The sequence below is a fragment of the Mesoplodon mirus genome, assembly GCF_964341445.2.
Source record: "Mesoplodon mirus genome assembly, chromosome: 19".
Lineage (NCBI taxonomy): Eukaryota > Metazoa > Chordata > Mammalia > Artiodactyla > Ziphiidae > Mesoplodon > Mesoplodon mirus.
Genome location: NC_138995.1, coordinates 55,830,585 through 55,854,538, shown reverse-complemented (window position 1 = coordinate 55,854,538; position 23,954 = coordinate 55,830,585). Strand labels below are relative to the sequence as shown.

Genomic DNA, 23,954 nt, shown 5'->3' with positions numbered 1-23,954 from the left:
CACCCTCTTCTGTTATTAAATAGGCTCTGCCCCCTTCTGACTCAGGGCCCTTGCATATGCTATTCCCGCTGACTGCGACTCTTTTCTACCCGACCTGTTTCACCTTTTTTACACCTTCAGGGCTTGGCTCAAACTCACTCATCACTTCCTCAGGGGAGCCATCTGACCTCCTCCCAAACAACATCAGACAGACCTCAGTTACACCCTCACAAAGCTCCTATATTTCTTTACGGCACTAATCACAATGCCAGAAAAATTATAGTTGAAGTATAAATTACAATTATTAAAACTATCCACTTATTTGCAAGAATATTTTAATGGCTGTCTCCCCCAGTGGACTGTGAGCTCTGCAAGGGCCCAGCCTGTGGGCCACCACCAGTGCCCAGCTAAGGACAGGCAAAGAACAGGAGCTCAATAAATGTGTGGTGAATTAACAAAATACAAATAAGTGCAGAACCAGGGCAAAAAACTAGGAGCCCTGATTTCCCGGCCACAGGCTCACCTTCAACAGGCCAGGAGTGAAGGATCCCTTTCTTGGGACCCACATTCTCAGCAAAATCACCAACCTACCCGCCTCCAGCGTAGATAGAGAGGTAAGAGGAACTGACCATATCAGTAAATGTCTTGAGTTTTAATGAGTCTGCCACAGAGCGTTCTTCCCCACTTCTCCATCCTGGGGGCCCAGATCTCAGCTCAGGCTGGGGTAAGAGCAGGGGAGGGGAATAAATGTGAATGGGGCTGAGGGACTGGGGCTGGGAGAAGAGGGACCAGGTGAGGAGCGGAAAGAAGGAGCTAACCCCAGGCCCTGAGACAAGCCAGACAGCCAAGCCCTTTTAGCATCCAGGGAACAACACGGTGACCAAACAAAATACATGTGGTCCTTAACAGCAAAGTGGTGTTGTATTGTACCCAAAGTTCCAGGGCGAGTCTGTATTGGGCCCTAAGTGCCTGCTGGGGGCACTCTCAGCCTGGACAGTCAGGAGGAGGCCCATCCTGTACCTGGAACTTGGGCAGAAGGCACGATCTTGGCCTGGAGGGTGGGAAGGACACACCAACTTGGGCCTGGAAAGCTGGGAGGGGGGACCTCCTCGGGTCAAGAGGGGGTCTCATCTTGGGCCTGATGAAGAAAACCATAGGGGGTCCCTGGAGCCCATAATTAAGTAGGTAGTTTAAACAGGATGGCAGAAGCAAAAAGCAGCAGAACCAAACCTAAGGGTACAGCTGGACCCAGGAAACAAGATCAGGCCAAGGGGGTGGAGCTAAGCCCAAGGAGAAGGAGCCAGGAGGCGGAAGGGCAAGGACTAGAAGGAGGAGATGGCATCAGAGCCAAGCCTGGGGAGCAGAAAAAGGGTCCAGATTAGAGGACAAACTTCCAGAAGTGGGACTAGGACCAGAGACATCAGGGAATCTGCGCCAGAAGCAGGACCAACCCCTGTGAACAGAAACCAAACTGAGGAAGGCAGACAGAAAGGAAAGGTGAGGCTCTGTGAACCGCTAAGATGGAGACAGATTAAGGAGTGGCTAGTTACCCAGGAGTTTGAGCCAAGCTTCAGACATACACAAGCTCTGAACCAGGGAGCAAGGGCCAGGACCAGGGGGAGGAACCAGATGCTAGGGCCTAGCAGGGCTGCACAGCATTAACCCCCCATCCTGCCCACCCCACACACACACAGAGCATTATCCAGGGGGCGGGTTATCTCTGAGGATGACAGCAAGATGGGTGGGTGGCTAAACAGGGCACAGAGCCAGGCCCCGGAGGCCGAAAGGCCTACCCCCAGGGATCAGTCAGGCGGGAGAGTGGGTCACAGCTAGGCTCGCGGTCCCGGGTCTTGTTCGGGCTCGGTGCCCGGCACGCCGCGGATGTCGGGCAGCAGGCGGCAGCCGGCCACGATGTCCAGACGCTCGGCCAGCGCGCAGAGGTCCCCCCGCGCCAGGCGCACGCTGTGGGCCGCCGCCAATCCCGCCGCCTGGGCAGCCGCCAGCCTACCGGCCAGGGCGGCCACATCACGGCCCGCGCGGCGGTACACGCCGCTCACCGCGGCCGCTACGTCGTGGTCCAGCCGCGCCTGGCTCTCAGCCAGCCGGAGCTGCAGCAGCGAACGCGCGGGGGCGGGCGCCGGGGCCTCCTCCTTTCCCCAGGCCTCCCCGGCAGTCTCCCGCTGCACTACGAGCGGAGGCAGATCCCTCGGCGCGGCCTTCGGCTCGGGCTCCGAGTCCGAGTCGGTCTCCGCGGCCTCCCCGGCCACCCGCAGTCCCGTGGGGCGGCCGCGCGTCGGGCCCGAGAGGACCAGGTACAGCTCCTCCTCCTCCGACGAGGACACAGAGAGCTCCGAATCCGTCTCAGCCGCCTCCCCCGGCACCACCGTCTCAGGCCTCCGCAGCGGCCTCCGCCGACGACTCTGGGACGCCATGGCGCGAGCTAGGGAGAAGACACGCGAAGGGATGATATGAGAGGCGGGCGCCCTGCCGTGGTTAAAAGGCGCAAGTTCTGGATTCTCAGCCCCTCCACTGACTACCTTAGCAATTTGGGGCCATCTGCTTCCCCTGCATGGGCCTCAGTTTCCTTTTCTGCATCATCATCCCTGATGATGATGATGATGGGGGCTACTGGACCCCAGCCTCCTCGGTGTACTGATGGGAAAACCGAGGCACAAGTACCCGGAGTCCCAAACTAAGCTCTTTCCGATTTTGCCTTCTAGCAGAGGCCACACCCTCCTCCAAGCCTGTGTCAGATTCGGAAGCACACGGGCTCCTGAGCCGTTCAGGTACCAGTGCCTGGGTCACAGAAAGGGTAACAGCCCAACTGGACTCTGGGAAGGGTGCACTAAAGGCGGGGTAGGGAGCGCTATCACCGAAGACCGTACCGAGTCACCGGAGCGCCCAGCCTGCGGGATCCACTACCTAGCCGAAGTGCGGAGTCTCTACCGAGAAAGGAGAAGGCGTCAGCCCCAACCAATAGGGAAACAGGTTGGGCGGGTGTTGGCGGCCAATCACCTGGGCCGCTCGCCTACCAACCAGGAAGCAAGCCCTCAGGACCAGCTTTGAGGGGAATGTGTAAAGAGCCACGTGAATATGGGCACGGCCAATAGGAAAGCTGTTGGGCTGGCGCTTCCGGGTTGTGCTGCGAGGCGTGTAGACAAACGGGGACTCTAAAGGACGAGAAGTCACGTGTAACAAGCGACTCGGCCAATGGAAATGCTCGAGGACCCGGAAACGGGGAAGCAGCAGAGGGAAGGGCGGAGATGCTTGTCACGTGCGGCCAATATAGACAAAGCAGGCCCTCCCCCTAGTCTCCCAAGTTCAGGCGCGCACCACGAGAGCCCTGAAAAGGAAGGCGGGGTTAGCCCGAAACACCAATGGAAGCGAGAGTGGGCGGGCTCGTACTTAGGTGCAGGAGGCGGGGCTTGCCCAGCCGGGCCAATGAGAACGCGAGGCGCTGGACGGTTGTTAAGCAGGGGAAGTCGGCGCATGGCTGACGCGGCACTGTTCGAGTTTCTGCACACGGAAATGGTAGCGGAGCTGTGGGCGCAAGATCCGGACCCCGGCCCCGGGGTGAGCGCCGGGCCCCGGGGGGAAGGAGGCACGGGCCGCGGCGGGAAGACTGGGTCGAGGCCCCGGGAGGAGCAGAGGGCGCGGTAGCGGCCCGGGTCGAACCCCCGCCCCGCCCCTGCCTCGCTGGGCGACCTCAGGCGCCAGCTTCCGCCTCTGCAAAGCGGGGTCGCAGCAGGGTCGGCCTCGAGGGTCGCAGCTAGAACTGAGCGAGACAGTTCGGGGTCAGGCTCTTAGCTCAAAGCCTGGCACAGAGTAAGCGGGTAGCAATTACAGTAATTACGATTACTGGGTATATATTGAGAAGTTATATATTGAGCCTGGGTTGAATCCCGCCTGCACCACTCATACAGGGTCTGAGAGCCAGTGATTCGACCTGTGTGCCTCAGTTTCCTCCCTTGTAAAATGAGATAGCAGCACCTAAGACTCCGAGCAAGACATTTATTCATTCAGCAAACTTACTGAGCGCCTACTGTATTCAGGGCACTGTTTCCCTGTCCTCGTGAAGCTTACGTTTTAGTAGGGAAGTCAAAACAAACAATAAAAATAGAATGTGCCACCAGCTAGTGAGAAGTTTTATAAAGACAACTTCAGCAGAGTCGGGGAAAGAAGAGAGGTGGAGTGGTGGATGGTGGAGGAAAGCCTTTCTGAGGAAGAGAAGGGAGGAAGCAAGCCCCGGGGATAAGTGGGGGGAAGAGCATTCCAGGGAGGGGGAAGCCTTCTGTGAAGCCCTGCGGAAGGAGCGTGCTTGGCATCTGGGAAGTTGGCCCTTATGAAAAATAAATGCGCAGACTTCAAAGCGCTTAGTACGATGTCTAGCACCTAATCAGCCCTCAAAACACGGAGCTCTTGTTTTAAAGTCTGTTACCAAGAAGAAAGGGTGACGGAGAGAGTAGGTGCTTAATAAGTGGGGCTGTGCTCACTTTTTTCATTATTCTTTCTATGATCATCATCATCAATATGCAAGACATTTTTATTGGTCTGTGTTTTCTTCCCAATTCAGGAGGACAAGGGTGTTGCTTGTTATCATCTCAACATAGTTTTTTCAAGTTCATTCATTCAACAGACTGTCACTAAAACCTGCAAGGTGCCAAGCCTTGCTGTAGGCTCTGGGGATTATTCAGCGAGCCATGCCAAAACCCTTGCCCTCCTGGAGCTTACGTTATAGTGGGGTCGGGTAGGTGGACAAATCAGATAAATGAGTATATATTGCACCTTGGGAAAATGCTATGAGAACGTTAGCGTGTGGGAGAGGGAGTGTGCACTGGCCTGTGTTTTGGGGAGGGGGCTGCAGTGTCTCAGCACCCCATCCGTCCTGGCTTTCAAACCAGAAACCCGGGAGTCCCTGACATCTGCCTTTACTCCCTCACCTCCAGCCATCAGCCAGACCCTTCCTGTTGTGCTGTCTAAATATGGTTCCCATCTGGCCCCTCCCTGCTTTAGTCTGGCTTCCCTCCTCTGCCCTGTACCAGCCTCCTCCCTCATCTTCCAGCTCATTTCACCTGTCACATCATCACTGCCTTGACACCTATTAATCCTTCAGATCTTAACTCAAATGTCCCTTCCTCGGGGAAGCCCTCCCTGAGCCCCCAGTGGAAGTGGGGTATCCTTGTATCACGAAAAGTATGTATCTGAATTATATATCCATATGATCCTTTGATCCGCAGCCTCTCCTCTGCCAGGCTGCCTGCTGTGTGGTGTGGATGGGGACCAGGTCTGTGTTGATCACCCCATAGTAGGTCCTCAGCATGGATTTGTTGAAGTGAGTGCAGCCCCTGTGCCATGGAGGGTGTGGGCGGGGACTGGCATTCACTTAGTATCGTGGCCAGTAGTAGCACCCATCATGTGCCCTGGTGGGCTTCACATTCCTGATTTCATTTGATCCACCTAACAACCCACAAAGGTCAGCATGATCCTCCCCACTTTGTAGATGAGGAAACAGAGGCTTTTATAGATGGAGTCTTCACTGTCAAGTGGCAGAGTCAGGAATGTAACTGGGCCTCTCACTTCCAAAGCCTGTGCTATAAATTCTCGCCTGTCTTTCTCAATGTCTTCTCTGACACTCTGGGAGGATTTTAATGGGTTCCTGTGGCCAAGAAAGTGGGTGGGGGGACACGCGGTTACTCAGCTTTGCTCAGCACAGGGCTTTTAGAGCACGAACGTGCCTGTGACCCTTGGGCGTGGCTCTCTGCCCAGATGCCTCTGCAGTTCTGATGCTGGGTCCCACACCAGAGATTCCGGTAGAGTTGGGCCAGGAGGTGGCCTGGGCGTCAGGCCTCAGAGCTTCTGGGTGGTTCCTGTGTGCAGCCAGGGGAAGGACTGCCGTCTCCCCATATTCTTTCAAGCTGGGGAGCCCTGTTTCTTAGCACATCGTGGGCAGCTGCCCTGGTTTCGCGCAGTCTTTTCTCTATTGCTCCCGGCCCCTCCCCTCTCTGCTCCTTCTCTTTGGTCCAGCAAGTGTCCTGTCTGAACGACACGCAGGCCTTCTGTTTCTTGGGTACTTATCGTGTCTCCAGCACAGGATTTTATCTGATTTAGTCCTCAGAACAGCACTCTGAGGTTGACGTCATCATCCCATTTTACAGGGGAGGGACTGAGGCACCAGAGAGGGAGGGGTTCTCCGACGCTGCACAGCCAGGATCAAAGGCAAAATCAGGACTCGGGCATCCGTGCCAGAGCTTGTCTGTGGCATTAGGCCTGCCCTGCCCACCTGCCTCAGAGCCCCTTGAGGAAAGTGATGGTGGCTGGTTCATCTCTGTCCCCACAGCACAGGTGCCCAGGAGCCACAGTCATTGTTTAGGGCTTTTTGATCTCCATGTCCTGCCTGGTTATTTGTGGCTGTTGAATGGATTCTCCTGGATGGTCACGGGTTGAATGGAAGACTGGCCGGAGGAACTGGGAGGTCAAAGGGCCTTTGTTATCAAAGAGAGAAAAGTTCCAGGAGTCGGAGGAAGAGGCTGTGGTTTGTCCACCTCAGGAGCTTTGAAGATAAGGGGAGCCTGTGGGCAAAGGAGTGAACCCCTCTGTGTGTGTAATGAGCTGTCATCCACTGGCCGCTGGCCCGGGAATGGCCCTGCTGGGCAGGCCCTGGTCCACCGAGGCCCAGTGAGTGCCCAGGCCAGCCCCTTCTCTCAGGAGGGCCTGTGGTGGGTGTAGCAGCCATCAGATACAGTCCTTGTCCTCCAGTTCCTGGCACAGTGGATAGGAGGGGGCAGAGCCCTGGAGGGGGCGCAGTGCATCCGAGGCCACAGAGCCAGCAGTGGGGTCTCCATGCGGGAACTGGTGCCCTGTCCTGAGGGCAGTGGGGGCCACAGAAGGTTTAAACTGAGGTATGCCAGGCTCAGATTTACTTTTCCGGAAGTCCTCCCTGGCCACGTGGATGAGACTGGATGGAGATTGGGCGGGGAAGGCGCTGCTGCAGGAGCCCGAGCAGAGGTGAGGGGTAGATGGAAGGCAGGTGGAGGGGGGCTGGGTGAGCTCGGAGAGTGTCAGGGGAGAAGGTGGGATTTGGGGTTGTCTGGGCACCACCTGGGTGCATGAGGACAGCGTGACAGGGTGGGAGGTGTGCTCTCACCCTGTCACTCACCTGGTCACGCAGCGTAGTTCTTTTGGGTCTTCTGGGGCCATTCACCTTGGGGAAGCTGGAAGTCATCCCTTCTCCCTGTGCTTTTTTTTTAATATATATAAATTTATTTATTTTTGGCTGCATTAGGTCTTCGTTGCTGCACACGGGCTTTCTCTAGTTGTGGCAAGCGGGGGCTACTCTTCGTTGCAGTGCGCGGGCTTCTCATTGCGGTGGCTTCTCTTGTTGTGGAGCGCGGGCTCTAGGCACACGGGCTTCAGTAGTTGTGGCATGTGGGCTCAGTAGTTGTGGCTCGTGGGCTCTAGAGCGCAGACTCAGTAGCTGTGGCGCACGGGCTTAGTTGCTCCGTGGCATGTGGGATCTTCCCGGACCAGGGCTCAAACCCGTGTCCCCTGTATTGGCAGGCAGATTCTTAACCACTCCGCCACCAGGGAAGTCCTCCCTGTGCTTTTCTTAAGGCAGGAACCAGCGCTGCTCCTTCCTGGGATGCCCTGCCCGGGGCCAGCACAGACTGGCTCCGCGGGTGGGGCTTGAACCTCACAAATAACTAATAACTAAGGGGCCACGCAGGCCAGGCACACAGCCCCCCACCCAGCTCCATCGAGTTTCAGTCCAGGATGGGACCAGGCGGGAGGCAGTTTGGTTTCCTTGTTTTCCATTCATCCTACTCGGAGCTCTGTGGCCCTTTTCGGTCTGGACGCTTGAATCTGCCTTTAGCAGAGCACATGTTCCTCTTACGCTCCTTTCATTATTTCTTCTCCTGCACTGTTCCATCTCTCGCAGTCCGAGGAATCCTAGACTTCCTAGATCTCTTTCCGCATGTCAACTTTTCCCTCATTTTTTTCCCACCTCGTGGTTTCCTTTTTTCTTAACAATCTGTGAGGTTTTACCTACCTTCCAGATTTGTCTCTTTTTCAGCTCCCTCGTGCACAAACGTTTCTCTTGGCTACCATTGCGTTTCTAAGAACGTTCCCTTGTCCGATTGTCCCTTCCTCCAACCGCCCGTGCTGCTTCATGGATGCCCCTTGTGCCCACACCGATAAGCCTCCTCTGAGGGGTCCCCCCCTGTTTCTCCCATTATCTCGGTTCCTCTCCATGGGCTGTTGTGTCAGCTCGGCTGAGGCAGGCGTGGGGAGCCCAGAATTGCACTGGCTCTGGGCTGGGCTCCAGAGGCTCCCAGTGGGATGGGAGTGTCCCGCCTTGCCCTCCCTCCTCAGGAATGATGAACCCCTAGTGTCTGGAGAGCTCTGGTAGGGATTGGGACTTGAACGCTGCTGAGTCCAGGGAGGCGGCTGCCAGAGAGCAGGCGGGGTTCTGCCGCCCGCCGCCTCCACCCTCCCTCCGGAGTCACCCGCTCATCCTCCGCCCTCCCCTCCCCACTGCCTCTCCTCCTCCCTGCTTGCATTATGCCCCCCTCCCCACCACCCCCGGTCTCTGCAGTGCAGCAGATATTTAACTGGCCCCTTTTAAGGGCTGGGGACCATGGAGCCAACAGCAACAGCTGCTGGTCACACCACCCCTGTGAGGTCGGGCCCCCCTCCGCCCTCTCACCAGCTTGTCCTCCCCTGGGTGCCCGTCATCCCCACTAGGCTTGCTAGGCGAGCTCCTGGAGGCCAGTCAGGAAATGTCTGTGGGATGAACAGGGGAGTCCTGCGGTCTTCCCTGTCCCTTGGGACACAGATGCACTTAGGGCGGAGCCCAGCCAGGCCCCCTCGGGTAGCTCACCTCTAGGAGGGAGGTGACGCAGGGGTGGCAGTGATCCAGGTGCTGAGATCCATCAGCCCACAGAACAGAGCCCCTCCTTCATGGGGCTTTCCTTCTCTTTCCCCATCAGCTCGTCATGCAGGTTGACAGATGCAGAGGCTGCAAATGACAATGATAGTAACGCTTCCTGAGCCTGACTCAGAGCACTTGGCTTGCACTTGCCCACTCACTCCCTTAATCCTCATGAGGACCCTGGGAAGGTCCTCATTTTACACGTGAGGAAACTGAGGCACGGGGCAGCTGGTAGGGGTCAGGGGCTGATCTGGCCCTGGACCCTGGAACCAGCCACCAGGCACATGTCCCCCTCTCTGCCTCTCATGCCCCAAGCTCAGATCCTGCACATCATGAGCCTTCAAGCCCTCCCGGCAAGGCAGGCCCTGCTGTGCTGGAAGAAACCAGAGAGCGCACGCCAGTGCCACCAGCAGGAAGCTGTGTCCTTCCCCAGGCCCGGTTCCCACAGGAGGAGCACGGAATGGCGGGACAGGGCCTGCGTATCATGTAGCCCAGCAGAGGGCCAGCACGCAGGCCGCCTCTGCTCCAACCTCCCTACGCCTGGCGCATCCCCCCAGCAGGCCTCAGCCCTTGCCACTTCCCTGGCGCAGGGACAGCTGGGGGTGTTGCCCCGGCCGCCCACCCATCTGCCACCTACCTGCAGGAGCCAGACCTGCTCAGGTCCGAAGGACAGCCCCGTGGCTGAGGGTGCCTCTGGGAGGTGTGACCTAACCCCTCTGTGCCTGGTCTCCAGGTGTGAAATACAACCTACCTCATGGGGTTGTTAAAATTAAACAAGGGGGTCTGTACGGGGCACCCGGCACAGTGTGTGCTCGAGTCCCAGTTCCTCACTTCGCTCGTTCAGCATCTGTTTCTAACGCGCCTCCTCCGGTGTGCCCAGCCCTGTGTTGGTCACCACAGGCCGTCCTGGTGTTTCTGACGCCCCCAGTCTGGGCCAGCCTCCCTCGCCTGCTCAGCTCTCTCCAGGTCACACAGATCAAAAACACACACAGGTCAGCTCTCCTCCAGCCTCACCGTCCGCACTCCTGGGCACGTGGACAGACACCAGGTGCAGCCCTCCTGCCACCCCTGTCCCCGTGCCTCAGCCCCTCCACCGTGAGACCCTAGCCTGCCCTCCAGAAGGCCGCTTTGCCACCACTGCCTTCGCCGGGCACCCGAGGGAACACTTCCCTCCCCTGTGCGTCCCTCCCAGGATTCTCGGCTAGTATGTTAAGGCCTAATGATCACAGTTGACTTTTCAGCACCCCTGCTGGCCAGAGGCCAGGGCCCATGCCTTGTGGCCCCCTTACTCGCCACATGAGCCCCAGGGCAGGTCGCCTTGAGTTTCTGGGGTAACAGGAGTGCTACTCCACAGGGTGTTGTAAGGACAGACGCTGAAAGTGCATATAAGAAGTGATGGGTGTTCTCAGGAAAGACCTGACCAGCAGGGTGAAGCTGAGCCTGGGGAAAACCCCTGCTTTTCCCGGAATGAGGGGAGCGGGTCCTGAGGGCTCAGGGGGTTTCTGGAGGCGCGTGAGGAGGTGGCGGGACAAAGCCGGCCTGTCCTGCCAGCCTGTGCAGCAAGGCCTCCCCTCTGGGCCTCCTCGCCCTGCACGGGCAGGGACGGGCAAGTCCCCTCGCAGCTGCCACACCCCGCGGCGCCCGGCTCCCTCAGGTGACCGAGGGCCCCTGCGCCTCTCTTCCCTGGCCTTCTAGGGACAGAAGATGAGCCTGTCGGTCCTGGAGGGCATGGGCTTCCGCGTGGGCCAGGCCCTGGGCGAGAGGTGAGAGGTGGGCAGGAGCTGAGGTGGGGTCCCTTCCCGGGCCCAGCCGGGTGGGGAGGGTACCTTGTTCCACACAGGAACCCAGCCTGGTCTTCTCCCTCTTCCTCATCTCGGGGCTCCCCCCTCCCCTGGCCTGGCCCCCCACCCCAGGCTGCCCCGGGAGACTCTAGCCTTCAGGGAGGAGCTGGATAGCCTCAAGTTCCTATGCAAAGACGTGTGGGCGGCCGTGTTCCAAAAGCAGATGGACAGCCTCCGCACCAATCACCAGGTGCGTGCCCACGCCCAGTGCCCAAAAGAGCCGGGGAGGGGACTCCCCCGCGTGGGGCGGTTGCAGCAGGCCCGGCCATGGGGACCTGCCCAAGCTGGGAGGCAGGCACGGGCCCCGTCGGGGCCTCTGTGCCATCCTCCAGGGGAAGCCAGGAGGCTGCTGTGGGGCGTGGCAGCTGTTTCCAGCCTCCCCGCAGGCCTCCCAGGATGGGCCCCAGAGCCGGCAGAAGGCCCCTTGGGGTGGGCAGCACCTCGCCTCGGCCTGATGCTTCTTGTCCGGACCCGGTCCTAGTTCCCATTAGGAGCCCGTGCTGTGCCGGGGCCCGGCGGGCCGCTCCACGGGCCTGGGCTGCAGCTTCTCACCACCACCCTGGAAGGTCACGCACCCAGCAGGGCAGGACCCCAGGCCCAGGGCCGAAGGCCCGTGGGTCCTCGTGCAGCTCTGAAGGACGGGCCCGTGACCAACCACCACGGTTTTGAGGGAAGGGTCCTTCCAGACCTCAGCCCAGTGGGGCTGGGCCCTGGGTCCTTGCTTCCCCTTCCCCCTAACAAAGGTACAGGCGCCACCCCAGCCCCCATGGGCCCCTCATCTGTCCCCAGGGGACCTACGTCCTGCAGGACAACAGCTTCCCCCTTCTCATCCGGATGGCCTCGGGTCAGCAGTACCTGGAGGAAGCGCCCAAGGTACGGGGGCAGTGCTGGGACTCCAGCCCCAGGCAGGCCTCTCCCTGAGCCCAGGAGCCCGGGAGAAGGAGGGGCCCAGCGCGGTGCCCCTGGTCCTGGGTGTTGGCCTCCCCCCTCTGCCCACAGTGACCTGTGTCCCCCGCCCCCAGTTCCTGGCCTTCACCTGCGGCCTCCTACGGGGCACCCTCAGCACCCTGGGCATCAAGAGCCTGGTCACCGCCTCCGTGGCAGCCCTGCCCGCCTGTGAGTTGGGGTGGGGGCTCCCGTCCGAGTGAGGCAGGGGTCCCCCTGCTCCCGAGGGGCCGAGGAGGTGGGGCCGGGCCACCCCAGCCCCATTTCACAGATGGGGAGTCTTGGGCCCAGAGAGTTTAAGTCACATGCCCAGGCCACACAACTGGTGCAGCGCATCCATGCCCCTGCCCCTGGATGTTCCCCGCAGCCTGCTTCCCCTGGGGCATGCCAGCCTGGAGGAGACAACCCTTGACGATGACCTGGTCTAGTGGTTTCTAACTCTCTTCCCGGCGCGGGAACCCAGGTGGACATAATGGAAGTCATCCGGGTTGGTGCTGTGCTGAGGGGCTCCACAGGCAGCCAGGCCCCATGGAACTTGCAGCCGGCGTGATGGGCTGTCCTCCTGACCCCCGGGTCCCCGCTGGCCCAGTGCCCTCCATCAGACAGGCCGAGGCCCCACCCTTACCTGGGGGCAGCCTGCAGCCAGCCCTCTAGTCCCCTTCCCTCCAGGTGTCTTCCCCTCTGCCAGTGCCCAGGCCCACTCATCACGGGGGACCTGGGACCTGAGCAGGCAGGATCTGAGCAATACATGCCCCAGAAGCCCGTGCCAGCCCCTTCCCCAGCAACTGACATGCTTGGCCTTCATGCCCCCAGTCACCCACACAGCCCTGGGGTGCACGCCAGGTGGACAGGAAGCATCACCACCCTAGACTGGTGAGGAAACTTGAGGCCCAGCCGAGGCCGCCCAGGCTGTTGGCGCAGGGCAGGGCTGAGCGTCTCTGAGCTATTGAGGTGCTGCCCCTCCCCTCCGGTCCCAGCCTCAGGCTAAAGCCGGCCCTTCTCTTCCAGGTAAGTTCCAGGTGGTGATCCAGAGATCCTGAGGGAGCCCCAGGCCCCACCCCTAGCCGAGCCTCACGCCACCCCATCCCGGGGACCCAGCTGCTGCCCGTGGTGGTGGCTGGTGCTAGGGAGACGGGGTCCCACCGCTTCAGGGCCTCACAAGCGCTCAACAAATGGGTGTCATAGGGAGGTGGGGGCGTCCCGGGGGCAAGGTGGGCCTCGCCCCAGCCCACATTGGACATGTCCCTCCACACGGCAGGGGCTCAATAAAGGTTCTGTACGTGGGACCCGATTCCAAGTGGAAGGTGCGGGTCACGCAGGGTGCTGGGGGCAGGGTCATCTGCAAAGGGACTGTGTCACAGGTCCTGCGGGGGAAGCAGGCTACCCTGTGTGGCTCCCCATCCCACATTTCCTCCTCTCCTGGGCCCCCTCCTCCCCAGCCTCAGCCCTGGAGCATGCCGCCTCCTGCCCTGCACACCTGGCAGGGGAGGGTGGCCCCTGGCGCTGGCACCCTTGCCAGCGTCAAGTCTGAGGCTGCTCTCTTCCCAGCGGGGCCCACAGAATGGACCTCTCCCTAGGAGCAGGGCCAAGGGCCCCCAGGGTGCTGGCAGGGGTGGGCTGGGCTGGGGCTGCCAGGACCAAGGATGGATGCAGGTGAGGTAGGCCAGACACCCTCGGCTCCCCCCAAACACACACACACACACACACACACACGAATACACAGTTCATGTGCCTGGCGGATGCGAGTCATACCAAGAACAGAACAATGGCCAGGCTGACCAGTCCCTGGGCAGCTAGGCCTCCATGCCTGCACCCCACCCCCTGCCACCACCTCCAGTGTTTACATTCATAGCATCCGAGGGCATCACCCGTCTGGACTCTGCCAAGCTCTGCCACTTGCTGCCTGATGTGGGTAAGTACCCCCACCTCAGAGCTGCACGCTGAGGCCGCGACAGACCCAAATGGGAGGAGGACGGGTCTCCTCAGTGGGTGGGGCTCCTCTGCAGACACCCCGTCCAGCCCCTCCCCCGTGCACACAGCAGCCCCTGGCCTGCCTCCGTGCATTTGCACATGCCATTCCCTGCCTGGCCCACTCCCCAGACTCCTGCTCCCTCTCCGGTGTCCAGCAGCCACCAGCCTCGGCTGCCCACCACATCCCTCGGAGCAGTTGCTCATTTGCCCGGCGCCTGCAGCCCTCGGGGGGGGGGGAGCTCCTAGACAGCCTTGTCCTGCCCTGCCGCCGTGTTTACTTGTTTATGTCCTGCTGCGCTTCCCCTTGGGTCCCTCTGGGTCCCTCAGCTGGGTGCTCGCACTGTCCAGCACAGAGCCTGCAGATGTTTCCCAAATGAATCGCAGTCATTCAGCTAAACTGTGTGCGTGCGGACAGGCAGGGGGAGCAGGGGATCAGCCCAGCCCTGCCCTCAAGAAGCTCAGGGCTGTCCTGGAGGTTCCCCCCCAGACTCACCACGCCCCCACTCAGACACCAGCCTGGCCTCTCTGATGGGGCAGGGGTGCTGGGAGGGGGGCAGAGTCCTAAATTGGCAGAGGACAGGGAGGAGGAAGTTGCTTGAAAGCCTGGTGAGGGGACAGAGAAGTAGCCGAGGGGAGGGAAGGGGCATAGCTGGGCTACAGGGGGCAGCGTCTGGTCACTGGGCACAGCTCTGTGGTTGCCTCCCCCATCTCCCGGGGGAAAGAACCTCTGTTCGACCCATCACACCAGCAGCAGCCACAGGGAGACAGGACCCTGGAGAGCAAAGGGGCCCCCCCACACGCTGTGCCTAAGGCACCTCCTGCCCAGCCATCCCCACCCCCCACCCCACTCTCACCTCTCAAAGAACGTCCACAGGGCGCCTCCACCTACCCAGCATGAACCACTGCCTGCAAAGCCTGGCTCTGCCCCCTAAGACCCGGGGCAAGGGACTCCAGCAGTCCGGGCCTCCGTTTCCTCATCTGTAAAGGGGGCGTCACCCCCACCCCACTGGAGCGTGGCAAGGAGGAAAGAGGTTACTGTAGATAAAAAAGCACGTTGGGACTTCCCTGGAGGTCCAGTGGTTAGGACTCCGCCCGTTCGCTGCCGGGGCTGGGTTTAATCCCTGGTTGGGGAACTAAGATCCCGCAATCCGTGTGTTGGAATCAAAAAAAGAGAAGCATGGGGCTTCCCTGGTGGCGCAGTGGTTGAGAGTCCGCCTGCTGATGCAGGGGACGTGGGTTTGTGTCCCGGGCCGGGAAGATCCCACATGCCGCGGAGCGGATGGGCCCGTGAGCCATGGCCACTGAGCCTGCACGTCCGGAGCCTGTGCTCTGCAACGGGAGAGGCCACGACAGTGAGAGGCCCGCGTACCGCAAAATAAAAAAAAAAAAACAGAATCCGCCTGCCAATGCAGGGGACGTGGGTTTGATCCCTGGTCTGGGAAGATCCCACATGCTGCGGAGCAACTAAGCCCGTGTGCCAGAACTACTGAGCCTGCGCTCTACAGCCTGCGAGCCACAACTACTGAGCCTGCGCTCCGCAACGGGAGAGGCCACAACAGTGAGAGGCCCACGTAACGCAAAAAAAAAAAAGCATGTACACTGAGTGCGGCTCCTGGTGAGCCTGGAATGCGCGTGTCATCATCATTTTATGTAAAGCATCTGGAGCAGCTGGCAGATGGGCCAGTTGGCGCCACTGTTGCTGAGCACCAGGCTCTGGGCTCCGGGGACTCCTCCTGACAACCACTAGAGGCAGGCACGGACGCCGGCCTGCTCAGCAGTGAGGAAGCCGAGGCTCAAGAGAGGTGAAGTCACCTGCCCAAGCTCACACAGCTGGGCCCTGGAGGAGCTGGCACCTGAACCTGGGGCTGCATCTTCTCTGGGCCTGGACTCCCAATCCGTGTCCTAGCTTCCTTCCCTCCCACAGCATAAGTGCCCAGACCAGCAGACCCTCTGGCGGGTCCCGCCCCGGGCAGCAGCATGGCCTGCCATCTCCATCCCTTACCAGGGTACCGCGGGGGCGGGGGGCGGCGGCAGCCCCCAGTCCTTGAGAGCTGAGCGCACCGGACAGGGACTGGGCAGGCTTGCTGGGAAGGGGGCGGGGACAAGGTGGGCAAACCGGTCGGGCCACTGGGCTCCTGGCTCCCAGCTCCCAGGCCTCTCACCAGTCTGGCCTGTGCTGACGCTGCCAGACGGTGGGGCTGGCACAGCAGCTAGGCTGGCGGCATCAGCGGGGCAGGGAGCTGGGGCTGCGAGGCTGCCATCAGGTACGGGGGACCCCAGGCCGGGGGGATGAGGTGGGCAGGGGCCACGCGCCGGGCCCCCAACCCTCACCAACTCCAGCTTTCACCCCCGTTTCCTCTGCCCCTCGGGTTCTCCAGTGCCTGCCTCTAAACAGCCTCCTTCCCTCGCTTCCGCTTTGGGCTCCTCACATTTTAAACCCAGTGCCCGCCACCTCGTCCCCAGTTTGCTCAGCCTCTCCCCAGACTGGACCACGCCGACTTCATCTGCTCCCCCAGAGTCCCCCTCCCTCCAACCCCTCATTAGGTCCCAAATGTCTCAGCCCTGACATTTCAGCTGCCTGCCTGCTCGGTGGCTCACTGCTCCCCGCCTCTCACCGCACTGGTTTCCAGTCCCTTCACAGGGTGCCAGCCTTCCCCGCCCACGGTGCAGCCGCCCAGTACCTAGCTCCCCCAGTCTTACTCAGCCATCCCCTGGCTCCCAGCCCACGTTGGCTCAGCACCCGCACTGTCCCAGCCTCTTGGAAGCTCCCAGCAGCTCCCGAACACCCAGGCCTTGGAAATCTTACCCACCCCAAATTACCCCCCAACACCCCCCAAGCGTTCTCATCCTCCCGCGCCTGGCTGTCCCGTCCCCCCATCCTGACCTCTCCCTGTTACTCTGAAGTGCACCCCCATGCCACCTGGGTAGCCCAGGACCCCAACATCAGGGATGAGGTCTCATCTTTCACAGGTCTCGGGGCCGTCCCGTGGGTGGGTTCTTGCTGCTGGCACCCAAGGGGGCTGGGTACTGAGCCCGGCCTCTCCTCCCTGACCCCAGCAGGCGACCCCGCCGCCATGAACCAGCACTACACCATCCACTTCAACGAGGGTGCCCTGCCCCCCCAGACCCCCACCAAGCGCTACTTCTTGGACAGGGAATTGGGGCACCAAAAAGGTAGGGGTTCAGTCTGGGCAGTCCTGGTCACAAGAGAGACCTGTGAGGGGGGGGGCTGCTGAGCAGATGGCCAAGCAGAAGAACCTCAGGCCCCCGGAGGGAAAAGCCACCGGCACTCACCATGGAGGCATCTGCACAGGGGCCCGTGGGGACCGTAGGCCCTGGGAGGCTGGAGGTGGGAGCCTGGACTGGGGATGCCAGCGGGGGGGGGCCCACCTGGCCTGCCCCTCCCCCCAGCGTGGACAGAATTCCCTCCCCAAATCGCCAGGCCTGTGGGGACTGGCCCACAATCCGGGGGGGGCAGAGCGGTGGGCGGGAGGGGTCGGAGGTCCAGCCACCCGTGGTGACCGCAGGCGCTACTGCTCCGGGCGCGGAGGGGCAGCTACTCCCGTCAGGGCTGATCCAGCCTCCTCGGGGCCTCCCAGGGCAGCCCCCTTCCCAGTCCCCACCCCCTGCCCCAGGCGTGGGAGAGCGCAGGGCATGGCCCCGCCTCGGCCCACAGCCCCTCCTGGTCTCCTCTCTGACTTCTCCTGGGCCTCAGCTGAGTGATGAGCCCCAGCCTCCTCCTGAAGACCTGACCTGGTCCCTGCCAGTGCCCCTCAGGGGTCAGGGACCCAGGCCCAGTCACCCCCCACTTCCCTCCAGGATGCTGTCCCCAGTAGTACCGTGACCCAGCGGCACCTCAAGCCTACAGGCCCTGTCACCACCTCCCAGGCATGCCAGGCCACCATGGGGTGGCGGTGGCTGTCGCCGGGGCCTCCAGCCCCCCGTTCTGCAGCAGCGATCCCAGCCCGCACTTCCCAGCCCCGTGGCAGCGGCTCTGCCCGCTCACGGCGCCCAGAAGGGGCCGCCTGCAACCACTACCGCCCCCATGCAACTGGCCGGCCCCCGGCAGCCGGCCCCCGCACGCACCCCCTTACCCGCCACGGCACGTACCACAGCCAGCAGCGGCCCAGCCCTGCCCTCTGCAGCCAGCACCCCCCTGGAGCCCAGGAGGCCCACGGACACCTGGCACCTGCCTGCCCCCGTAACCCATAGCTCCTTCACCTCCTACAGGTCCGGAGCTCACCCAGCCTTCCCTTCCCGGGGCTCTGTCCTGGGGCCTGCCCTCCTCACCCCTCACTGGTCCCTGTCTGGGAGAGCGCTCGTCGCTCGTCCCTGACACTGGGCCTCTGGGCAGCCGCTGCTCCTTCACCTGTTGGGATCCAAGGCTTCCAGGCCAGGCCTGTCTATGCTGCCTCCATCCCGGGCTGGCCAGGGGCCCGGGCCCCAGCTTTTGACACCCTTGCTCTCCTTCCTCTTTTCCCAGCCCTCCTGACTTGGGGGCAGCGGGGGATGAGCACCAGCTTGCTCTGGTGTTGGGGAGTGCAGCTGCAGCAAGAGGTAGGGAGTGGCCTGAGGGATGGAGAGAGCAACACAGCCATGGGAGGGACCCACCCACTCATTCATTCATTCATTCATTCACTCTGTGACCAGGTACTGGTCGCCTACAGGGGCGCCAGGCTCTGTTCTGGGGGTGTCACAGGAAGCAGGGCAGACAGATCTCTGCCCTCATGGAGCTCACATTCTATAGGCGGTGGGGGGAGGCAGGTACAGGAAACAAGATAAATAGGGAAGTTCAAAAGTGTGTCACCGGGTGATAACCATGCTGCGGGGAGAATAAAGCAGGGAGAGGAAATGGCGTTTGCAAATTAAGGTCATCAGGCGAGGCCCCATCAAGTCTGCATTTAAGCAAAGACAGTTCTCTCGAGTAAATAGCAGCAGGATCAGCAAATGCAGACTCTGAGGTGGCCTGTTCAAGGGACAACAGGGAGGTACATGTGGCTAGATCAGGGGAGGTGAGGAGGAGGGTCAGACGGGGTCCGAGAGGGTGGAAGGTGGCCTCGTGGACGCGGTGAGGGCTCGGCCTTCTCCCCCTGAGGAGGCGGGAGCCACGAGGGCCCAGAGCTGACTTGGGATGTGACCCAAGAGTTGACTGTACGAGGGAGGGCGGGAAGCAGGAGTTCAGGCGAGAGGTGCCGGCAATCTGACCAGGGAGGTGGCAGTTTCCAGGTCTGGTTTGAAAGGAGAGCACAGCTGAGCGGGGACTCAGCTCCAGGTCAGGCACAACCTCCTCGCTACAGCCTCGGGGCCTCGATGCCCATTTCACACACAAGTTAGTAGAGGCTCGGCGAGGTGAGGTCAGCCACTGACCAGGCAGAGCAGGCTCCGGTCCTCCCCAGCTGCCACCTCGGCTGACCTTGGTCCGAGTCTGCCTCCTGCCCTCCCAGCTGTGCCTCCAGGCCCAGCGCTGGCCCCCAGCGAGGGACGGATGCTGCAGCCCACAAGGCCTCTATGAAAGCGGGCGTGTCATCCCCACCACACACCGTGAGGCTGGCCTGGCCTCCCCCCCTGCCCTGCCGCCAACTGAGCCCCACCTTTCTGGTGCCCTGACTCCAGGTCCAAGATGCCTCCCAGAGGCATCACTCTGCCCGGGTCATGCGGGGAAAGGTGGCGGGGCCAGGACCAGAAGACACGTCTGCCTGGGGCTCAGGGTGGAACTAGTGACTTGTGGGCACAGGGTCATGGAGAGGGAGAGGGATCAGAGTAAGGGGTGGACAGGCAGCTGAGGAACCTGTCCATGCTCAAGTCAGGCTAGCAGAGCAGAGAGGAACAGACTCGGCAGAACTTTTGAGCATGTAAAGCCGTATCTTAGGTATCTGAGGGCCCGGGAGTCTCGGGAAAAGCCTGTGGGATTTTCCCAGGGGAACCATGAGCCTGGTGACCTGGGGCCAGGGCAGCCAAGTTCCCACACACCTCTGGGCCAGGGCCGGGGTGGGTCTAGCCTCCTGGCCTTTGCCTGGTGGATCCGGGGCCCAGAAGGGCACATCTGGTCCTGAAGGAGGGGGCTGCCTGTGGCCACAGAAACCCTCTGTCAGAGGGTTTGACCTGAGTCATGGCTGGGAGTCAGGGAGGGGGGTGCCGGTGCCGGGAGGGGCTGAGGGCGAGCACTACGGAGGGTAGACAGGGAGCAGGGTGGTGCCTGGCCAGCGTCATTGACTCAGTTTCCCCACCTCCACCCCCTCCCCACCCCCGGGCCCCAGATATCCTGACAGAGGATGACGTCTACTGCAGCTGCCTGGCCAAGACTCTCTGCCACGTGCCTGTCCCTGTGACCGTGGGTTTCTATGCCCCCTTTGGCTGCCGCCTGCACATGATGCTGGACAAGATCATGGGTGAGGATCTGCGTGTGTTGGGGAAGGAGGGATTAAGGGAAACGGAACCTTTGGTCCCTGCCCAGCCCCAGGCTTCCCTAAGACCTGCTCACCCCTGAGACCAGTCTGCCAGATGCCCAGAAATCAGCATTAACCAGGTCCCTCCCTATGCCTTTGCCCCCCTCCCCCGCCAAATCCACTGCAAGGAGTCTTTCTAAAATACACATCTAGCCCTGTCCTTCCCCTGCTCAAAAGCCTTCCATGGCTCCCCAGCACCCTAGGGAGAAAGCCCAGGTTCCTCGCTTGGCTCCTGCCAAGTCCCTCCAGGCCTCTGTGCTCCTCGGACCTATCTCTTCTCCTCAGCCCTGGCGGAGGGCCTGGCGCCCACAAGACCCCTGACAGATAATGTTAATTGAAGACATGAGCTGAAACTTAGCCTGGTTCAAACGCTGCTGGAGCCCAGACCCCAGCCCCAATCATGGCCAGAGAAGCCAGAGGTGACTCACCTCCGTGTGCCCAGCCCTGGTGAGCACCTATCAAACAAGCCCACGTCCTGCTCCTGTGTTGTCACAGAGCAACAAACAAGGTCCTGGAAGGAGAAAAGATTCAGCTCTAAGGTAAAAGGAAACAGAGGTTCTATTCTGCGCTGAGTGACTCCGACTCGCTCGCACCGGCTCACTCACAGCAGGCAGATCGCGCCCCCAGTCTCTCGTGATCCATCCTCCAGACATGCCCCGCAGCACTTCCTCTGCACCCAAGGGACACAGGGTGGCCAAAACAACCAGGGCCCTGCCCTTCCTGGGCTCACAGACCAGCGCGAGAGACAGACCTGTCCCCAGACAGGGATGACCCAGAGTGGGCAGGACTGCAGTGTGGGAGCCCAGAGTCACCTGACCCAGCTTGGGGATCAGGGAAGGCTTCCTGGAAGAAGTGATAGCTGAGCTGAGAGCTGGAGGAGAGGCAGTAAGCTAGGAAAACTGGACCAAGGGTGTACACTTGCTGCCTAGCATTTCTCTTCCTCAGCACCTGGCATGCATTCTTTCATTTCTTAGAGCCCTCCCTGCCCCCATCGGTCCTCTCTCCTCTGGGGGCTCTATCTCTGCCCTCCCCTGACCCCCCAATTCCCCCTCAGACCCTTTCCTGTTCAAGCCTGGCTCCAGGCCTCTCCTTCCGCACTTCTGCACCTGCCCGGCACTTGGGGATGGGCCCTGGCTCCCCATCTAACATCCAGGCCCTGGCCTGGCCTGAGCTGGGTCTAGACGCTCACACCTTCCCCTGCGCCCTCGGTCCCGGCAGCGCTGATGCAGCAGGAGGCGAACCAGAGCGAGGCCGAGGAGCTGCAGCACATGGGGCGGCAGCCGAGGCCCGTACGGGGCTGGGGCTTCTCGAAGCTGCTGTGGTACCTGGTGTTCCTGCAGCCCATCATCACCGAGCTGCATATGCGGCGCAAGAACGTCAAGTTCCTCTTCATCCGCTTCAGCGCCTGGCAGTACGCGGGCAGTGACAAGCTGTGGGCCGGCCTGGTGAGCACGCTGTGCGAGGGCATCCGCCAACAATACGGCGCACTGCCCTTCAGCTTGTACTCGGTGCTGGGCAAGAAGGCGGCCATGAGGCCGGGCTACCGCCAGCGCGAGTGGCATTGCCGGCGCCGAGTGTGCCTGGCACTGCTGGCGCTGCTGGCGGCGCTCAGCCTGGGCACGAGCCTGCTCTACCTGTCGATGGGCTCCCACGCGCTGGTCCACGGCAACCTGTTCCGGGCATTCGGCGGCACGGCCACCACGCTTTCGGGCTCCGGGCTGCTCATGGCCGTGTACTCGGTGGGCAAGCACCTGCTCGTGAGCCAGCGCAAGAGAATTGAGCGGCTGGTGTCGCGCGAGAAGTTCAGCAGCCATCTGGGCTTCATGTGCGAGGTGAAGAAGGAGGTGGGGCTGCTCACGGACTTCCTGTGCTTCCTGGAGATCTACCAGCGGCGCCGGCTGCGCGTCGTGCTCGAGATCACAGGGCTGGACACGTGCTACCCGGAGCGCGTGGTGGGCGTGCTCAACGCCATCAACACGCTGCTGTCCGACAGCCACGCGCCCTTCATCTTCATCCTGGTGGTGGACCCAAGCATCCTGGCCGCGTGCCTCGAGAGCGCCAGCTCCATGAAGGGCACGGCCGACAACGGTTACCTCTTCCTCAACCGCACCGTCACGCTACCCTTCTCCGTGCCCATCATCGGTCGCCGCACCAAACTGCAGTTCCTAAAGAATGCGGTACGAAGCTGCGACGACCTGCTCTATCGCGAGATGACGCTCAACGTGAAGTCGCGGGGCGGGGCCGGGGGCGGGGCGGTGAACGGGGACGGGGCGGGGGCCGGGGGTGGGGCGGTGAACAGGGGCGGGGCGGTGAACGGGGGCGGGGCGGGGGCCGGGGCGGGGGCGGAGGGCGGAGAAGTCACGCCACTCCTGGAGATGGAGGGGCAGCCCCGGGCCGAGAGCGCGGAAAGCCTCCTGGAAGGCCAGGCGGCGCGCAGCATCCGGGAGGCGCTCTGCTGCCTGCACGACGAGTGCGACTGCCTCATCGATTACGTGCCCGACAACGTGGTGTCCATGCGGCGCATCGTCAACACCGTGCCCATCACCGTGCGCCTGCTGCAACAGCAGCAGGGGGACTTTGGGGGCCTCTCGCCGCGCCAGGCCGTGGCTTGGGTCGTGCTCGCCAACCAGTGGCCGTGCCGTCTCAGCTGGGTCCTGCAGTGCCTGGAGGACAAGCAGCAGGCCGGGAGCGCGCCCGAAGCCTGCGCGCCCCTCTGGGACGTGTTCTGCGACCACAGCCTCGAGCTGCACACCATGACCGAGACGCTGCAGAAGATGCTCGACCTGGACGGCGACCCCGAGCTTTTCCACCGCTTCCTGGGCGCTGACTTCCCCTTCACCGTGGCCGAGGCGCAGAGCCTCCTGCGCTGCACCGTTAACCTGGACCACTCCATCCGCCGCCGCATGGGCCTCGTCCGGGCCGCCAGCACGCTCAAGGCGCCCCGCCCGCCCAAGTTCCCTGCCCGCAAAGCCCCGCACGCCGCCAGCGGAGCCAACCACGCCCCCGGGGCGGCCTGCAGTGCCTGCGAAGCCCACTTAACCCCAGGATGGGGGCAAGTCCAGACCCACGGCCTGAGTGCCCTTCACTTGGGGTCCGTCTAGCCCCGGTGGGCCTTGAATGGAAGACCGTGGGCGCAGCAGAGGGCAAAACTTCCTTCTGCCCAGATAAGAGTGTAGGGGGCCTAACGGGGCCCAAGTCCCAGGGTCCAGTGTCCGGCATGAGGCCTGTGTTGGCCACATTCCCCAGGTGAATCGGTGAGCCAGAGAGAGCTGTTGGCAGTAGCTACCAGGAGTGGGGCAGTGTACCAGTGACAGCATCTGAGAGCCCGGGCAGAAGGACCCATGAGGAACTCGGGGTTCAAGTGCAATAAATGAAGATGTGAAAACCCCAGATTGGTCTCCATGCCCCAGTCTCCCCAGCTCAGTGAGGAATGGCCACCAGGCCTGCCCTGTTCTGCCAAGCCCACTTCATCCCCAGGGAGTCAGGCAGCCTCAGCTGACAGCCTGCTCCCTGGCATCCCAGAGGCGGGAGTGGCTGTGGGGGAAGCGGGCGAGGCTGCGGAGGCAGGGGAGATGAAGGACAGAGGGAGGTGCCCAGCTGACTCAGTGGAGCGCACCCAGGCCTCAGGGGGTCCAGGGCCTTGTCCCCACATCCAAGCTTGCCCCTCTGTGGGCGGGGCAGGAGATGGCATTTCCGAGGGTGGTGTCCCCAGTGACCTCAGCAGGCTGCTCCACTCTTGGGGTGGCTCCTCCCCTGGCATAATGGGTTAATTAGGCCTCGACAGCACCCCGGTCAGCTGGGGCCGGCAGTGCCGCCTCCAACAGACAATTGTCCAGGGGGTAC

General features: G+C 61.8%; 3 protein-coding genes across 5 annotated transcripts; 2 read left to right on the top strand and 1 right to left on the bottom strand.

Moving 5' to 3' along the window:
• Positions 1-297: 297 nt before the first annotated feature.
• BLOC1S3 (biogenesis of lysosomal organelles complex 1 subunit 3) lies at positions 298-2,980 on the bottom strand. The gene is made up of 2 exons (XM_082606197.1): positions 2,865-2,980; positions 298-2,419 (listed from the first exon to the last, which is right to left on the bottom strand). Exon 2 carries the CDS (start codon positions 2,409-2,411, stop codon positions 1,809-1,811), a length of 603 nt encoding a protein of 200 aa, XP_082462323.1. The 5' UTR covers positions 2,412-2,419; positions 2,865-2,980; the 3' UTR covers positions 298-1,808.
• Positions 2,981-3,257: 277 nt separating this feature from the next.
• On the top strand, positions 3,258-12,978 carry TRAPPC6A (trafficking protein particle complex subunit 6A). 3 transcript variants are annotated; one of them, XM_082608307.1, is made up of 7 exons: positions 3,258-3,552; positions 10,604-10,671; positions 10,822-10,939; positions 11,539-11,622; positions 11,772-11,865; positions 12,062-12,181; positions 12,703-12,978. In XM_082608307.1, exons 1-6 carry the CDS (start codon positions 3,421-3,423, stop codon positions 12,130-12,132), a joined length of 567 nt encoding a protein of 188 aa, XP_082464433.1. In that variant the 5' UTR covers positions 3,258-3,420; the 3' UTR covers positions 12,133-12,181; positions 12,703-12,978. The 3 variants fall into 3 exon arrangements, with proteins under 3 accessions (XP_082464433.1, XP_082464434.1, XP_082464435.1); XM_082608309.1 differs by lacking the exon at positions 12,062-12,181 and having other exon boundaries at positions 3,433-3,552; XM_082608308.1 differs by lacking the exons at positions 11,772-11,865; positions 12,062-12,181.
• Positions 12,979-15,901: 2,923 nt separating this feature from the next.
• On the top strand, positions 15,902-23,484 carry NKPD1 (NTPase KAP family P-loop domain containing 1). Its single transcript, XM_082606692.1, has 3 exons — positions 15,902-16,839; positions 19,923-20,054; positions 21,330-23,484. The coding sequence occupies exons 1-3, from the start codon at positions 16,740-16,742 to the stop codon at positions 23,210-23,212; spliced, it is 2,115 nt and encodes a 704-aa protein (XP_082462818.1). The 5' UTR covers positions 15,902-16,739; the 3' UTR covers positions 23,213-23,484.
• Positions 23,485-23,954: the final 470 nt, after the last annotated feature.

Coding starts and splice junctions, on each gene's coding strand:
- TRAPPC6A (XM_082608307.1), top strand. CDS start 3,421: ATGAGAACGCGAGGCGCTGGACGGTTGTTAAGCAGGGGAAGTCGGCGC. Junction 10,940..11,538: donor GCCTCCGCACCAATCACCAG/GTGCGTGCCCAC, acceptor ATCTGTCCCCAG/GGGACCTACGTCCTGCAGGA. Junction 11,623..11,771: donor ACCTGGAGGAAGCGCCCAAG/GTACGGGGGCAG, acceptor CCCCGCCCCCAG/TTCCTGGCCTTCACCTGCGG.
- NKPD1 (XM_082606692.1), top strand. CDS start 16,740: ATGAACCAGCACTACACCATCCACTTCAACGAGGGTGCCCTGCCCCCC. Junction 16,840..19,922: donor GGAATTGGGGCACCAAAAAG/GTAGGGGTTCAG, acceptor CCCGGGCCCCAG/ATATCCTGACAGAGGATGAC. Junction 20,055..21,329: donor GATGCTGGACAAGATCATGG/GTGAGGATCTGC, acceptor CGGTCCCGGCAG/CGCTGATGCAGCAGGAGGCG.
- BLOC1S3 (XM_082606197.1), bottom strand. CDS start 2,411: ATGGCGTCCCAGAGTCGTCGGCGGAGGCCGCTGCGGAGGCCTGAGACG.